Consider the following 16,438-nt stretch of genomic DNA (forward strand, 5'->3'; position numbering starts at 1 on the left):
ATTGAAGGTCTTCAACTGCATGGCAGTGCACAATGCACAAGGTACTTACATAGCGAAATACGTTGATAGACATTTCGATCGTTTCCACTTCTGATGCACCCGTATGTAGGTATATGAAGGCGCAAGCAATGTTTTGCGAGATAAATAACGTCACAATGCGCGAGTGTGACATGTCAGGTCGCCGAATCCACTGCAATAGCTTAGAAGCTCGAACGGAACAGCCTGGCGGGACCGGCGTGCTCGAAAGGGCCGTCAAGGAACTAAAAACGATGGCTGAAAGCTGTAACAGCTCATCATGGTAGCATCGTCACTGTCAACTACCACCGTTTTACGTTTAATCAACTCGAATTTCATTTACTTGCATGCGCCATTCGCTGAGAACTTTGACAAATTTGTTCATTGGTGTAAATATTGGCTGGTAGGGCCACATCCCCACTAATAATTTCGGAATTGTTACATAAGCCCCATGGCGTAGAAATAAACGAAAGTAACAGTTAAGACCATGTAAACAGAATTGCACGAGTAAATGAAACAACACGCCATTCTGTGTTATGGATACCGCAGGAAGCGGAATGCTGCCCACCAAAACATGCTCCCCCTGAAGGAGCCTCACGCCTGCCTCGCGTGTGTTTGTGCATCTGGAAAAGGAGGCATGACCGTACCACGTGCAACCTCTTCCAAAATAAACAGACAACCATTCAAACATTATGCAGGCCTACTTGCATCATGTTGACCGTTTTCAGCATGCTAATCAAGATTCAAGCTTACATTGGCCTGAGGATGCACGAGCTGTTTGGCTAAAGCATATTTATTAATAAGAATAGTCCAGTTTCTTCTACAACATTCGTTTGAATGTCCATGTTTCCTTAAACATTGCCCTTTGAATAAATCACCCGCCATCGAGGTCCGTGACGGAAGTCCAAGACTGGAAGGAGGCGAGCTGAGTGACACGTCTACTTCCTCTTATTTCAATAGTTTCAGTTCGCTCGGCCGTTAGTCCAGAGCTATGCTAGACCTTCCACACCATCCACCGTTTCATTAAACACTCGTAATAGTTAGCGTGCCCAACTCTCAACTCCAAAGTGCGCCACCTTGCAGTGACAAGGTCACGGTAGGACGATCGTCGATCACTATGCCTCGTCTCCTTTCCTGCAAATGAGGTCAGGACGGTGGGAGCGAAGAGCAAAACCATTGCATCAGCCACCGCGGCCCGAAGGTCCTGCGAGTCCTGCACGGGTCGGGCTGGGGCCGCGGCGGTGGGAGGCCTATCAGATCGCACCTCGCAGAACTCCTTTCGCAGCACCTGAGGCCCTGCTCGGGGCCCCCGCAGCTTCGTTCGAGGCCGGACGGACGGGCGGACAGCCGCGGTACTCACCGGGCAGGGAACTGGACAGGGCAGACGATCCAGCAGACAGCAGACCGGATAGGAAACCCTGCAAGGCAGCTCCGGGGAGGTGATTGGTGGTGGACGGGGCTTTCGCTGGCACCGGCTATGAGTTTGACCTTCGGAGCATTGACACGATGAACTCTGATCGTAAAACGTTTAAACGGTTTCCTGCACAGTTGACTGCGGCGATGGGGCAGTATCCAGTCCCATGCAGTAAGGTTTTGTTTCAATGTGCACATTTTACTTTCGAATTTGGAATAAATCAGCACAAATCATGAAATCAATGCCTACAATCCTTCAGTTTTTATTTTCAGTTTTGAACTATAGTTGTCGATTGGCAATGCAAGGTTCTAGCTCAAACCTGACCTTATAGGTCCGTACAGGAAGTTTAGATTAGTGTTATAAGGAGGGGAAATTGTGTTATAAATTGCGATTATATCAGTAGCGTATGCAAGCTGCTGCTATAATATAGCTCTGGTTGTATGGAAAAGGCCAACAATTTATATTCTTCCGTAAAACTAGGCGTTTGCTGACGAAGTCATGAATAAACTGCGCGCCTACAGGAAGTCAATCACTGCACCCACAGGACCGCGAATTTATAACTCATCCTCCCGGCTCACCTGGGCACATGGGTTTTGTTTTGGGTCAAGAAGGACCATGCCTATCCTCTTTAGGCCAAGGCTCTGCCCTGCTGTAATCTTTTTCCAACGTAACTCAGTAAGTGCTCGACACAGATCCGCTATCATTACCGAATGAATTACGACTCGCGAACCTATTGTGACCTCGCATATTAGTATGATGATTTCACCATGCTGATAAGCTGTGCTTGTCTTCCAAACGTGCACGCAGTTGACCATTTAGCGGAGTGTGATTTTCGGGTTCCTCTGAAAATTGTCGGCGGCTGGCCGTTTCACCCGTCTGCCCCGGGGATTTTGCTGACCGCACCCCGTCCCACCGCGCGGCCGGAGGTATCAGCGCTCGAGCATCGCGCGATCACGCGACGACCACAGGACGCGCTGCGACGGACGCTCCTCCCCCCCTCCCCCTCCCCGGCGTGGTACGACCACCGGCGTGCCCACACCGGGCCGACCGGCCGGTACGCCCCGCCCCAGGCGAGCCCAGCGCATAAAACCGCCCGGCGCCGCGCCGAAGCCAGCAGACCTAGTGCGGACAGCGAGAGAGCGGTGTCGAGCCGAACCACGACAGAGCTAAAGTGTGAGCGAGGTGTCGCAGTGACTAGCGGAAGGTGCGAATGCAGCAGCATATCATGCAGCGATTCTATTCTGCGGGAGAGAAGACGAGCGGACGGAGTGGTGATAGGAAGAAGCTGAAACGCCAGTCGGTGAGTGCCGGGGAATTGAGGGAATAACGGTCGATGGGAAACTGAGGGAGCCCGGCCGACGCCCCTGTCCAACGAAAGGCGATCGATGAACGGTGTCTGACGCCCAGTGGAAACTTCCGAACACGGCGAGAGGGTGGAATTCTGTCGCTAAATAATTGCAGTCGTTACTGTTTGCTATTTCTGAATTTGATGCTTATTCGCCGCATTTAGGTACTAAGTTTTTTTCCTCCACATGAAACGGTAATTGATTTTAAAAGTTCCAAAGTGAAATTCCATGTTGGACTTCGAAATTTCAAAAGTTTCAAATAACATTAGTGCTTTCGAGTTTGTCTGCTAAAACAAAAATGGTTTGGTTTCTTTGTGCCTCCCAAAGGGCGAGTCACGCCGATTGCCACGTAACACACGGAGCGATGTCGGAACGCCAGCTGTTGACGTGGCACGGCTCGCTCTGCTAGGCACCGCCAGTTTGAGTTGGGCAACCCATCAGCCGCCCGCACTAAACCACTGTTTACCTGGCACATGGCATTGAACTCTTTGGAGCGCGACCGGTCGCGGCGGCGCCCTGGCCCCCCTGTGACGTCAGCGGCCTGTATCGCCCGGCGGCGTCCTGATACAGCCGTGTTTCATCAGCGGCAGTCGTGATCGAGCTGCGATCGCTGACGGTGAGCACTATCTGTTGCAGATCAACTCAGTCGACATGGACATGTCGGACATTTCGGCCAACTCTGTGCTCTGCGGAATGCAGCAGTTCGACCGTGCAGTACAAAACATGGAGGAGACCATCTTGGTGCCTTCCAGGTGAGTTATCAACTCTTAAAGCAGGAGTTTCGCTGAGTTAGAGAGCCAGTCTCCCAGCCATCACTGAGCTGGTCCTTCATCCTTTAATCTTCCACTTCTTCTCGTGTCTATGGAAGCTGAAATGACCCGTGATCCTTCCATGCATGCACTCCCAGCTCGTCCAGTAGTGGCCTTTTCGCAGTCTTTGAGCGAGCAGTGATAAATAATCTGGCGGGATTTCCTACCACGGCATGTTACATTACCACTGGCACGTCCTGCTACATCCTGGGAGAGGTCGCCGCGGGGCGGGGGTTGCCAGCTCACGCGGTTCCACGCGGTCTTAGCCTGGGCTCGCTGGCCTCAGCCAAGGCCATCCTCTGCCCCCGGCTGGAGGAGGAACTCCCGTGATGGGTGGAATGAGGTGCACTACGGGGAGAGGTGGGACTTCCCCTTGCTGAAGGAAAGGTGGTGAAATTCATGCACCTGCGGTTTCGCTGGGATTGGATATGCATCAGACATGAAACGGTATTTCAGTCCGAGTTGACTTCGTAGCAAGTGAAGCGCTAGCTTGTCTATGAATAAGCGTCCGGCCGTCCACGTAATCATAGTTATTTAGAGTACGAACGTCCGGCGACCCGAGTCACGACCGAGACCGTCACGGTGGATGGAGAGTCACGGTCGCCCGTCACGGCCCGTCACTATTCTCCCGTGACCTGCCGACGAAGCGGACCGATGACCCAACCGCGGCGGCACGGCGTCCACGGCACTGGCGAAACTCCTGTCTGGCACCAGTGCACCTTGACACGTGCACAAATCGGAGGCCTCGGCGCGGGACCCGTGTGGACCGCCTTTCTCTGCGCCGACAAAAAGCCAACGGCATTGGGTGCCTTGATGTGAAGCCTGCTAGGTCAAGTCTGGCGACCCTCCCCTCTGGTAGCACAGAGAGTAACTCGGTGTTTTCACTTTTCGAACGCCGACTACCGGTAGAGCGAGGTATTATCCGTTCTCGCCCCGCACAAGTTTTGCAGATGATATCGAGTCGCTCGCCAAACTGGTCTGTCTTCAAAAGAGCATGGATAAATGACAGCTGTTGTGTAATGTAGTGACATACCCCACAGTTGGTCAGCCATGAATCACGCGGCCAATTCTTCGAAATCGGTCCGTTTTTACGAGTAACCCCGTGATCAAATGCCAACGGTCACTCAGTTCAGCAAAAACTCATTATTTTTCCCTCATTCCCTTCCATCCCCTCCCATCGAAGTAATTCCATCCCCGTCGTCTCCGTCGCTCCCCGCGTCGCCGAATCGTCGGGACTCTATTGATCGGAGCACGGCACGGGTGCGTGGCCTCTGCCGCCGTCAGCCGGGGCTGGCGTGATCCCGCCCCTGCCCCTCCCCAGTCTGGCGGCGGGCCAGTCAGCCGCGGCCCGGGCCGCCCCAGACAGCTCGGGCTCGGTCGCCGCCGCAGTCAGCTGAGCTCATCACACGCAGTGGGCTCGTGCGGACCGGGTGGACCGCCGGTGGACCCGTTGACCCCTGAAGGACCTCTAGCGTATGCGCAGAGGACGGACGGTCAAACGCCAGGTGTTCGGTGCCACAGATGTGTGGAGTTTGGCCTCAGGAGTCAACATCTGGTTCTAGGCTAGGATGCTGCCGGCCTGGTGCGACGTAGTTCGAGGAAGCTGTCAGATCTGTTTGTTTATTTTGGACAGTCAAATCCGGGAAGCGTGTGCGACATTCCATGCAGTTTTCAAGTTCGTTTGGTCGAGTTTCAAGTTAATCAAAGCTTCTAAAACCGATTTATTTAAATTTATCAGTATTTCGGAAATTCCGCCGTCTATACCGACAATCACCGCTCCGGGATTTTTAATATTGATCCGGTATCCCTCAGAGCCGCTGCGAAGTTTGCTTAGGTCACGGCTCAGTCGGTCGGCGTCCTGGCACCTGACTCAGCCCACCGGTGACCTCGCCGGTCAGGTATGCGAGTGTCGCCAGAGCTTTCCATCCGGCACGGCCGGTGCCGCGGCACGAGCCACTGGGTCAAGGTCGCTGGCCTGCACCCGAGCGTGCAGTGATGTTCGCGAGCCTGAGAAGGGCCGATCGAACTGGACAGGGGCGCAATCGATCCCAACAGGGGGCACGACGGAACCTAGCAGCAGGCAAACACAGCCAGACCTGGGGGGCTTTATCCCACTATATCCGGTATAAGCCGGTTCAGGGGTAGGGCAAATCCCGATAAGCGTCCTTGCCGTCCTTCGACGAACTGTTCAGATGTCATCGGCCGGCTATGCGACTTCGGAGGCCGCTGGCTGACTTTGGCCGGCCTCTGCACGAGATTTATGCGTGCAAATTCCATCCGCCTGACAGATAGGGTAGCGGAGACGCCAAGATGAACCTTGTGGTTCACGGGAGGTCGGTCTTGGAGTAAGGGGTTTGTGATCATCCTCACCTTTTACGATAGTGAAATTATATAATGATGTGTTAGGTGCTTAATTCTTTTAATCCCGCGCAGGTAGTAATTCTTTGTGCCGTCTGGAACATGAACAAGTAGAAAGCTGGGATGTTTGGCCACTTTCCCTCTGGCCATCGTTTTTCCTTTGCACTAGCTTAGGTAACGAGGTGACACTAGTAGCGTTCATATAACAGGCTCGGCTACTTCGAATTGAATGAAAGGAAGCTCCACCTGTGCACTTGTTAACGCGTTTAGTCGATACTATCACACAGGGAAAGTGGTCCCAGTGGTACCAGTGTTCCACTTCCTGTGCTCGCACACTGCTGCGGTGATCCGAGGGTGACCGATTTCTCCTCCTTCGGCAGGCTGATGGACATGAGCGTGCGTGACGAATCCGGCGACAAGCCGGCGCGCCAGCAGGTGCCGTCGCTGCTGCAGTCCTCGGACGCCTATGACGTGTTCCGGCTGCTCAAGACCGTGCGCAGCACGGTGCGTCGCGGCGGCTGCGGCCTCGACGACCAGGAGCCGGAGCCGGAGAGCAAGCCGCTGCAGCGCATGCCGTCGATGATGAGTAGCCAGTCGCTGAGCTCGCTGTCCTCGGAGAGCAGCTCCGGAGGCGCCGCCGCAGACGACTCGGGGCACGAGAGTGAAGACGCGTGCGGCGCCGAGGAGCCGTGCGAGGCGGTGCGCGCGCGATTCGAGGCGCACCTGAGCGGGCTGAGCCAGTGCCTGGCGCAGATGACCGAGGCTGCCACGTTCCTCTCCAGTCGTTACGAGCAGCAGCTCGACTCGGGCTTCTGAGCGGCGCGTCGCGCTGAGGGGTGGGGGTGTACGCCACTGGATTCTGTTTACGCGGGCGGGGAGTGCTCGCATCAAGGCGGTCATGACAGTTCTCTGTTGTTCTGGACGCCCGGTCGCCGCCGCCGCCGCCTCCTCCACGGGGCGGGGGCGGGGGCGGCCGCGGCGTCCACCCCACTGTGATAGTGCCAGTGCGACACTGGCGCACCGGATCATCATACAATCGTACATGTCCTGTGTGTTTAGGGGGCGTCCGGCGCCGTCCTATGATTGTGCACAAAGCGTCTGACGCCCTCGCTAGGTCGCCAATGGCCTCGGGCGGCGCGCCGCCGGGGCTTCTTGCCCGATATGAATAACTGTTTTACCAAAGTGTCCGAACGTGAGACGGCGTCGCAACGCCAAGATGAACGATGCGTCACGCCTGTATGGGATAGCTGATTGGTGGTATATTTTGTAGCGCGGTAAGGTGGACCCGTATATTGATTATTGACCATATTTATTGGTAGATGCGATGAGTTTGATAATAAACCGTTGTATGCAAAGCATGTTGTTTGCCTCACTGTCGGGTGAGGTTTCCAAACAATGAGGCACCGCCCACAACGAAAAAGGCCGGCCGGGACGGGAGCGGGTGGGTTGGCCAACTGAACCGGACACTGAATAAAAACAACGCCACCACCACAACCGGTCAGGCAACGCCAAGGATAGCGAGAGGGGGAGCAGCTAGCCACCAACAATGCGGCGTCATAAATAGCCTCTGCAAGGGCCGCTTCAATGTGACATTACGATTGAGAAACCCAGCCAGACGAGATGTCATCATACCTTTGTCTGACTGCAGCGAATGTTTTGAAGTGAGACGTTTGAGAAGGAACGAGCAATGAAATCATCAAAGCAGGTAACTAACTCTAGCAAAACACAGGTGGCCGTCAGATCTCGGTGCCTATTTTTGGGCGATTATTGCGTAGGTGGGCCTTCAACTGCGAATGTCGAACCAGTTGGCGTTACTGCGGAGTGTTGACGAGATCGAGAGGACCGCCCCGTCAATATTTTTTAATTGTGCTCGTTACGGAATTGTTGAGCGAGAGCGAGAAGTTAGACGCAATAATGATGTCACTTTTGCTGAGGTCATACAGATATTCCTTTGCTGAAGTAATAAAGTCGGGTCTTTGACTGACTTCAAAGTTCAATGTATCTTAAGTGGTGCCCTTCTTTAGGCTGTGAATCAATTATCCAATGCTTAGACACCCATATACCTACCTGTGACGCTTTAAAGGTATTATCAGGGTTTTTTTCCGAAATTTCGGAGTTACTCAGTAAAACGTGTAGAAGAAGGTGGCCGAGGCCCCAATCCAAAGTCATTCGTCTCAAAATTGCCTAAGTTCCAAATGGTGGGCCTCCAAAGTTGATCCGTCTGCCAGCCAGTACTTGGGGGAGGCAGTACCAAGTACTTGGATACATTTCCCTAGACGTCCATAGGCTTTAACACTAGCTAGAGACTTCTAGAGACATTTTGTATGCCAGATAAGGCCGTCGCATGCCAGATAAGGCCGCAACGGCCGTTCAACGTTACGTGGGGAAATGGAAGAAATCTATCTAAAGACTTTTTTTCTCTGACGTCTCCATTCAAATATCTAGCGCAACTGGCAAGCGTTGTTAGCATTGGCTCGTGTCGTCATAAATAAGATTTGTTTGACGGATATTCTGTTATTTGAGTGTGTTTTTGTAATTTCTGAGGCTGCATGAGTTGGTCCATTTTTTTATCGTAAAATGCATATGACGATGAACTGACAGGTGGGAATGTGGACGGAAGTTAATTAAGCTTATAGATGCCTACCTATTCTAGTATTTCATTGCAAGTTGCCGTATACGAGGCCATGCTTTACCTTCCAATCAGTGGCGGCGGATTCGATTTTGGCGTGGGGGGGGCAAGATCCCAGACGAGATGATGTCATAGGCGGATCCAGAAAGGCGTTTTCGACGCTGTAGGGGACATACCCCCCCCCCCAAGTGTCCAAAATCCAAAAACTCCTCGGATTTCGATTCCTACTGCTGCTGCAACAGTATGAAGACCTACTAACAGACCTAAGACCTAACAACAGACCTACTGCTGAACAGTATGAAGCAAAGAATTTCTGATAAAAGTTTTATTATTAGGAAACATAAGGTACGTTTTGTCTATTTCGGGCGATGCAAGGGGAGGGGGAGTAAATATTTGCTTTATATGCCCGCTCCCTGGATCTGCCAGTGGACGATAGGAATAACGATTTTCGTATTGCTGAGTTAGAAAAAAAGCTCCTATGGGAAAAATTGTGCCATAGCCCATAACCAGAGTAGTAAAGTAATCTTGCATAACCCGATCGCAAATCAGATTTGAAGAACGGTGCCGAACCTTTTGAAGTAGGCGAACGCTATTCTTCAATGAGGTAACTCGTTACCATTTCCTCTGTTCATTTTACGTTCGATTTCCGTTTAACCTTCCTTTAAAAAGTATTTCTGAGACAGATATCAACTGAAACTAGCTAATAGCGGGAGGAGACCGCTCAAACATTCAGAGACAGTCGGTCGCATCTAAACCTGTTGGGACAGCAATCCGCCAGAAACCCACCCCAAGGCAGTAGTTCGCCAACTAAGCTCACCGAGACGGGCTGTCTCGATGGGTTTATCCTACAGATAAGCCCACAGCAAGACTTAACTAAGGCCCAAACGTTCGTCAAGCTGGGAACGGAGGGCTGAGGTGAGGGAGTCGAGCAGCGGACTATGGTGAAGGAATTCGGTGGACTGGAACGGGAATCCAGAAGCTCTGGGGGGGGGGGGGGTTTCTTTGTTAGGGCTTTAGGGTGCGCTGACTGCGGTATAAGGTCCAAATTATCACACCAAATTTTGCCAAGACATCTACCGGTTCAGGCACTCGAGAATCAGCGGCCAGTGATATCTGCAAAGACGAAGCATTTCCAACCCAGCTTCAGCCTGGTGTCAGGGCGCCTCAGGTGGCTTTAATTACAGTTGCACATACCAAACGACCTCAGTGCAGCCAGTCTGTCGCTGAAACCATTCGGAACAGACTTCAACGAAAAGTGAGACAAGGTTGGTGCTATCGTTAAGTGCCATTATAGACTTGAACCCCGTTGGCTTGACCCACTGGAAGGTGGTAGTTATGGGACGCTGCGGGGCATACTCATTTTTCCAAAATGCCTTAGATTTTGCTTTCGTGTTCGATGCTCTATATTCTTTAGCCAGAGGGGGGCCCACTAATGATCAGTGCCCTAACCCTCAAAAGTTTCCACCGTTATTTTTTACTTATTTAATAGTGAACACTGAAATAAAGCGGATACTGAACTGTGAACATCTGCAGTTTTTACACTGGCCCCACACAAGCCTCCGAATGCCCAAAGCAGATCTCTGATGACTGGCCTTTGGGTGTCATACCGTGCATTGGTCAATGTGGTCAATGAGTACCTACGACCTCGGCGTTTACCATGTTACTTGCACTGGAAACTGTTGCGCTCGAAAAAAAAAATCAGGGGATTGGCTAATTACGAGCGCTCATCAGTCCTAAACTACCCGCAAGCGAGTGGCTAGCCCTTCCGTCTCCGCTCGCTTGCGATTTGGCATTCATGTAGGTACAAAATAGCGGCAAACGACCATTGAGGGTGTGAGTTGCGTCTATCTCTAAATCGAATCTGAAAAGACAAAAAAAATGCTATAAAGCGGAAATGGTTAGCATTTACACATATATTCAAAAGACACCGTTGGACAAACTGTAGGAGCGCATAGCTGCAATATCAGGCTATGGAAACGTTCCTCATGTTTAGAGCACGAATTATGGAGGGGCAAGAATATACGTTTGTCCCTCCTCCCGAAGTTTCTTAGGGAACGATGCCTCCTCTGCCGCTCCGTATCCGTCGCCCCTGTAAGCGGTCACTGAAGGCCTGGGTTGCCGCCGCGTCACGTTGACGCTTATAATGCCTCCAAAACTAGGTTGAAAAGAGGAAAGGTTCAATTGAACGCGAACACTTGTCATGAAAGGCAACGTATGATAGCGTATATGGGCATCTGGTTACATCTTCAGATGATCGAACAGAATAATCAGGTATATGTTTCTTGTCTAAGTTTTGTTTCAAATTATGGGGGGGGGGGCAAAAAGATACTTTTGCCCCCCCACGAGTTTGCCAGGGGGGGCAGCTGCCCCCCCCCCCCCTGCCCCCCCCCCCCGAATCCGCCGCCCCTGCTTCCAATATACCTATACGACCCGGCCATGTGCAATGTGTTATCGGCCTGTCAAATCTGCGTCAGGGTCCGACAGCCAACCTTAATTTATCAATCCGAAATTACCCTTAGCAAATTTGGTTTGCGCTCGGATCCGGCACATAAAACCGACTTCAAAGTCTATGAATATTAATCTACCTTAGGTATACCTAGGCATAATACTTTCATCAAGCAGCTTGATCTCTCTACAAATAAACAAGGAACAAAGTAGGGGAGAGTGGGGCAAAGCGGCCACCCGGGGCAAAGCGGCCACCCATCGTTTTAGCCCTTCATAGCTGGCGTCAGTTCCAATTTATGGTTTCCAATTATACTTCTCTTCACGGTCGTTCGGATGAGCCAGACCGGGGTTTCAGGCCCATCACCATTGTTCTGTAAAACACGGAAAAGCATTTCTTGCCAGGTTACCAACTATGTTTACAAATTTTAAATGTTATGTTATTCCATAACCGTTTGGAATTTTTATAAGCGTTCTTGTCCATGCATTGCCTGGTTATCGTACATGTATTCTACCAATTTTAATGTTTTTTACCCCACTAATAGCTAAGCTGGAATATTTTTGTCTCGGACGGTAAGCGCGGGGCAAAGTGGCCGGGGCAAAGTGGCCACCCCCCAATTGGCGATAAGTTGCTTCCATCTGGATAAAAAACATTATTTATATTCAAATGTGTCGTCATGCATTCATCTTGGCCACTTTTCAGTTGCATGAGTTACCAAATAATGCAATTAAATGTTTATTTTCATGAAAATCCTTTCTTTGTTTACCTACACGTGGAAAATGATAAAGTAAACATGCATCCTCGCTTAACCTTGTCACCATCAAATACCTTAGTCGTACACGAGGCAACTATTTTGTTTCTCATATCGGGACTTGAGAAGACGCCGGTGGCCGCTTTGCCCCAGGGTATGGGGCAAAGTGGCCAATATGCATAGGTTTAAAGTTTTGTCAATATCTTTCATATGTGAACGCCTTTGGAAATAAAACGCAGTTGAAATAAAAGGCAACTTAATAGGGATCACATTGGTATAGAAAGAATCTTTCCAAGTTTAAAAATCAAGCGTTGGCATCGTGAGAAGCGTTAGGGTGGCCGCTTTGCCCCACTCTCCCCTACAAACCAGCATAAACTTTTAGTTGAATCAAGCTGATTCAGTTAGGCATCTAGCCCTCGGCCTAATCTAGCGGACATGTTTGCGGACCAGTCAATCGCGGCATTTCCTGGGACCGGTCCCATGGTGACTCGACCGCATGCTATCGCCCTGTGCCCATGACACGGCCGGACGCGGCCCGCAGTGGGCGGAGCCTGTCGCTCAGGCCACTCTGACGTCACGCGGACCGCGGATCGATTCAGCCGCCGCGCGATTGTCGCGGACCGGGCTGCGGGGCGACCGAGAAACTGGGCGGGGCGGGCGAGGCGAGACTGGGGAGGGCAATAAGCAATAAATGTGCATACCGAAAGATCACCAAGGAACAAGGAATGATCAGGCAAGGAATTAGTTATGTCATGAAGTGAGAGAAGTTCGTCTTCCAAATTCATGCGTCAGTCAATTTTTTCCTGACCTGCAAGAAGGCCAGGGCAGCCGCAGGCCGCTTCGTATTCCGTTAGGTACTTATGAGTAGTTTCTTTTTATAGCAAGAAGCGTGCCTGCGATTTCACTTCTCGGGGAAAATCCCATGTCAAGCACTTGTCTTTCAAGCGAACATTTCTTCATAGATTTGTGTCCATGTATTTTTTTTTCACTTTTTACCTATGTTGAAGCATATAGCCGGGCAAAAGATACTGTTGCGGCGTAAAAATACGTGACCGTTTCGGGTTGTAAGATGTCACGTGTGCTCACATCCGTTAGAAGATCATGTTTGAGAGACGAAACACGTTTCTAACAGGTCGCCGAGGATGGATAGCGCGCTTTCTGCCATTGCTGTTCCACGTCATAAAGCTGCTTAGGTCGCGTTACCTCGTTTGGAAGATGTGATGACCTGTGTCCCTTGTCATGAGTATCCTGGTCTTATGGAGTTTGACGTAAATGTAGCAAGCATCCTGGTGGGAAAGGTTATGTATTTTTAGACGTTTAGTTAGAAATCGCAAGCTAGTGCTGCTAACGAGCTCTTTGCAACGGCATTTGTGTTGTCGCGTGCAAAGTGAAGTCTCGTGATGTTCTACAGTTATTCACGAATTCCCAGCTAAACCCTTTCAATCGACAGCCGTCCTTCCACGAATTTCTTATATTTATTGCCGTAGGTGCAGGGCGGTGCCGAAGCTCTCCTGAACGCTGACAGGAAAATTCATTTGTTTATTTATTTTGTATTTCTTTGCCAAGATCGACGATAAGAGTTCGCGTTGAGGCACCTGAGTTGGCGTTGCTAAGTAAGACTTTGCAGTTCTATTGCAATTTACGAATTGCTATAGATAGCCTGCCCACTTTCAATCCTGATCGACCCGCCCTACCCACGAATCGTTGCTATTGATTGCCGTATTTTGAGCCGGACGATGCCCAGGTGCCGTTTTCCCGAAGCGAAGAAAATAACATAAATTCATTACGAGCGAGCGAGCGCAGCGAGCGAGCGAGTTCATACTGAATTAAGGGAAAATCCTGAGTATGAGCGGCCGGCCGGCCGTGGGGACGCTCTTCAAAAGCTAATATCTTAGGAACGGGACATCCGATTGACAAGCGGTCTTCTTTACTGAATGTCACTTGGACGTTCTGTACCTCACTTAGGTATACCTAAACAAATACTGCACAATGTAATTGATGCTCATACATTGAATTAGTTATTTCAACCAGTAGGTGCCTAAGCATGATTAAGATCCACAATATCCAAGCTTGAAAATGGAATGTTGACTAATTAAGCTGCGCTAGAAAGGTGTTTAGAATTCCGATACTCCCACTGTATGGGTACATGCTTTTGACCTGATGCTAAATATGCTCGAAACACTCGTTTATTTTCTAGAAACCCTAAAAATGGTTTGGGGCTGCGGTCTCATCATTATTTAATTCTCATGACATGTGACGTAAAAATGCGCTGTCATTCAAAACATTAGCAAAGCATGCGTAGCATTGCATTTCCAGACGGCAGATTTGCCATGAGGCTCATCTGATGGAATAACTATCGCCATGGCTATCACTGCTGGAGAGGCCACCAGAGGCCAAACCGGCTTCTGGCTCACCTAATCCGGCCAAGCCCCCGCCCGTAAGTCGCGGTCGCCGGACAGTGCAGACTGGGACGGGTTTTTCCGGCAGGGTCCCCTGCCCAGCCCCCGTACCTGAGAGATTATGCAACTGAAGGCTGAGTGTGGGGGAGGGGTTCATGGCACTCTGGTACAGTCCCATCGGTATGCGGTCACGCAGCCGCTCCAATCTGACAGAGGTCACGGCGCCACCGCGCATGATGAATCGGGAGGTCCGGGTATGCGCCCCATGATCTCGGAACTCGGAAGGGTCGACTCCAGTCGTACTGCGCCGAGGAGATCCATGCTTTGTTTTGAAAGGAATTTCGGGTCAAAACTGAAATGTTGAGCCACAGACTTCGCTAAATAGTTGCGCGCTTCTCCGTTCTCAGCAACATATATGGTTTATCTATATTCATTATTCATTTATTCATATTGCATATTGAGATGGCATGCCCCGATAACACCTTAACAGTGACTTTGATAACGAATTTTGATAAGACGTTAAGTTCATGGTGTCTTCGACTGCACTAAAAGCTCAAAGACAATAGAAGTTATCAGTAATGTAGTTGTTGGGCTGTTGGCCATTTCTGTGAATATTTAAATTGCAGCGTATTGAAATGTCATTACAAGTACCCATAGAACGTACTTATTTGCAACAATTGTAAATGTAACAAAAAACACTTTAGCGTAATGCGCACCTTACATTTGACCAACCTAATTTATAGCTTCCATATTGAATCAGCCAGACACCAGCACCTGCCACCTGCTAACATTCCCAGCCAAAGTAACAGAGGTGCTATCAGTGCAGTCATTCCGTCCAGTGGCCACCCTGTCGATGCTCCTGATGCACCCATCCGATGCACCTGTTCCACACCTGGCCAAATACCAGCTCCGAGCGGCGCAGATAACACCTCCGACCGCCACCTGCGGGCATGCATGAACTCTGAGACACTCGCTGCACCTGCGCGCCCATTCATCAGTGGCGCTCAGCGTTCACTGCTCAGTGCTCACCCCAGGCCCGTGGGGCACACCGCACACCGCGTGCCGACCGGCGCGGCGCGGCGGAAGGGGCCTCCGAATGAATCGGCACGCCCGGCCGGCTATACCGAGGTCACGCGCGGGCTAAGACGGACGGGTATGGGAGTGGAGGGAGCGGTCAGTGGGCACTTTGGTGCTAGGGTGAGCCTGACAATGGATGACGTTCGTATGAGATCAATGATGGTCTGTGAATGGCACTAATGGTCTGAAAAGGTCACTAGCAGTCTATTACGCTCACCAATATGTAGTTCTTAAATGTCACCAGCGCATGGTGCGGAACGCGTAAAACTCGCTCAAGTGGATCCCACATGTCATATCAATAGTCCATAAATGTTAACGGTGGCGTGGGTCACATAGGTCACCAATAGTTTTCGAGGGTGCCTCACAAGCCTAAGCAATCTTCATTTGTCCTTCTCCTCTCTCTCTTCCCCACCATTCAGTCCGCTGGTTGATTACTGACCTCATGATTATCCCAAGCACTCCTCAAGCACCCAAAACTTCCTTAGTGGAAATCTTGTCATCGGATATCATTTTACGGTCCATTCCGGAAATGATTAAGTTAACCAATGTCCTCAGAGGTCGCCACTAGTCTTTAAAGGTCACATCAGGCCACCAATGATCCTCAAAGGTGGTCCTCTGGTTTCAATGGCGAGCAAACTTGCTATTCAGACTGTCCAGCGCCAAATTCGGTCACGCAGTCGTCTGTCAGATCCCACGTGGTTCTAGCAGCACGGGACCGAACCGTTCTCGTCTGAGACGACGCGACCAGACGGGAGATATGTCTCCGAACCGTTGTCCTCATGACCGATATACATCGGGTGATTCATTATACTACCCTGCCGAGAGTAGCCAAGACGGCGGCGCCATTTCTGCTGAAAGAACCGCACAATGCATCGAATATCGATGCATTCCGGGCCAAAACTATTCACCGTTTTTATTTACTGACTACTGACTGCTGGCTTGCTATGTCAAGTAATTTATGCTGGTGACGTCAGCGCCACCGAATGCCCTTCAAATGGACACTGAAGAGGGGACAGACATTCAAATGGACGGGGCGCAGTGACGCCCATTCAGACTGTGCGAGCGTCAGTGTCGATGTCGCACCCTTTTATGAACGGCGCACCGCGCATACCTGCATGCAGAATTGGCTGCGGTGTAGCCGATGAGATGCGCCCCCGAGGATGGGCCCGCAGACGGAAAGGCCCACGTGCATTGCCG

General features: G+C 50.9%; 1 protein-coding gene across 1 annotated transcript; it reads left to right on the forward strand.

Annotated features, from left to right (window-relative positions):
• Nucleotides 1-2,459: 2,459 nt before the first annotated feature.
• LOC122384226 lies at nt 2,460-7,297 on the forward strand. Its single transcript, XM_043371370.1, has 3 exons — nt 2,460-2,729; nt 3,412-3,527; nt 6,323-7,297. Exons 1-3 carry the CDS (start codon nt 2,640-2,642, stop codon nt 6,756-6,758), a joined length of 642 nt encoding a protein of 213 aa, XP_043227305.1. The 5' UTR covers nt 2,460-2,639; the 3' UTR covers nt 6,759-7,297.
• The last annotated feature ends 9,141 nt before the right edge of the window (nt 7,298-16,438 follow it).

The sequence above is a fragment of the Amphibalanus amphitrite genome, unplaced genomic scaffold, assembly GCF_019059575.1.
Source record: "Amphibalanus amphitrite isolate SeventyFive unplaced genomic scaffold, NRLGWU_Aamphi_draft 000184F_arrow, whole genome shotgun sequence".
Taxonomy (NCBI): Eukaryota; Metazoa; Arthropoda; class Thecostraca; order Balanomorpha; family Balanidae; genus Amphibalanus; species Amphibalanus amphitrite.

Excerpts from the sequence above, each read along its gene's own strand:
- LOC122384226 (XM_043371370.1), top strand. The coding sequence starts at position 2,640 with ATGCAGCAGCATATCATGCAGCGATTCTATTCTGCGGGAGAGAAGACG. Across the intron at positions 2,730-3,411 it reads AGAAGCTGAAACGCCAGTCG|ATCAACTCAGTCGACATGGA; the intron begins GTGAGTGCCGGG and ends TATCTGTTGCAG. Across the intron at positions 3,528-6,322 it reads ACCATCTTGGTGCCTTCCAG|GCTGATGGACATGAGCGTGC; the intron begins GTGAGTTATCAA and ends CTCCTTCGGCAG.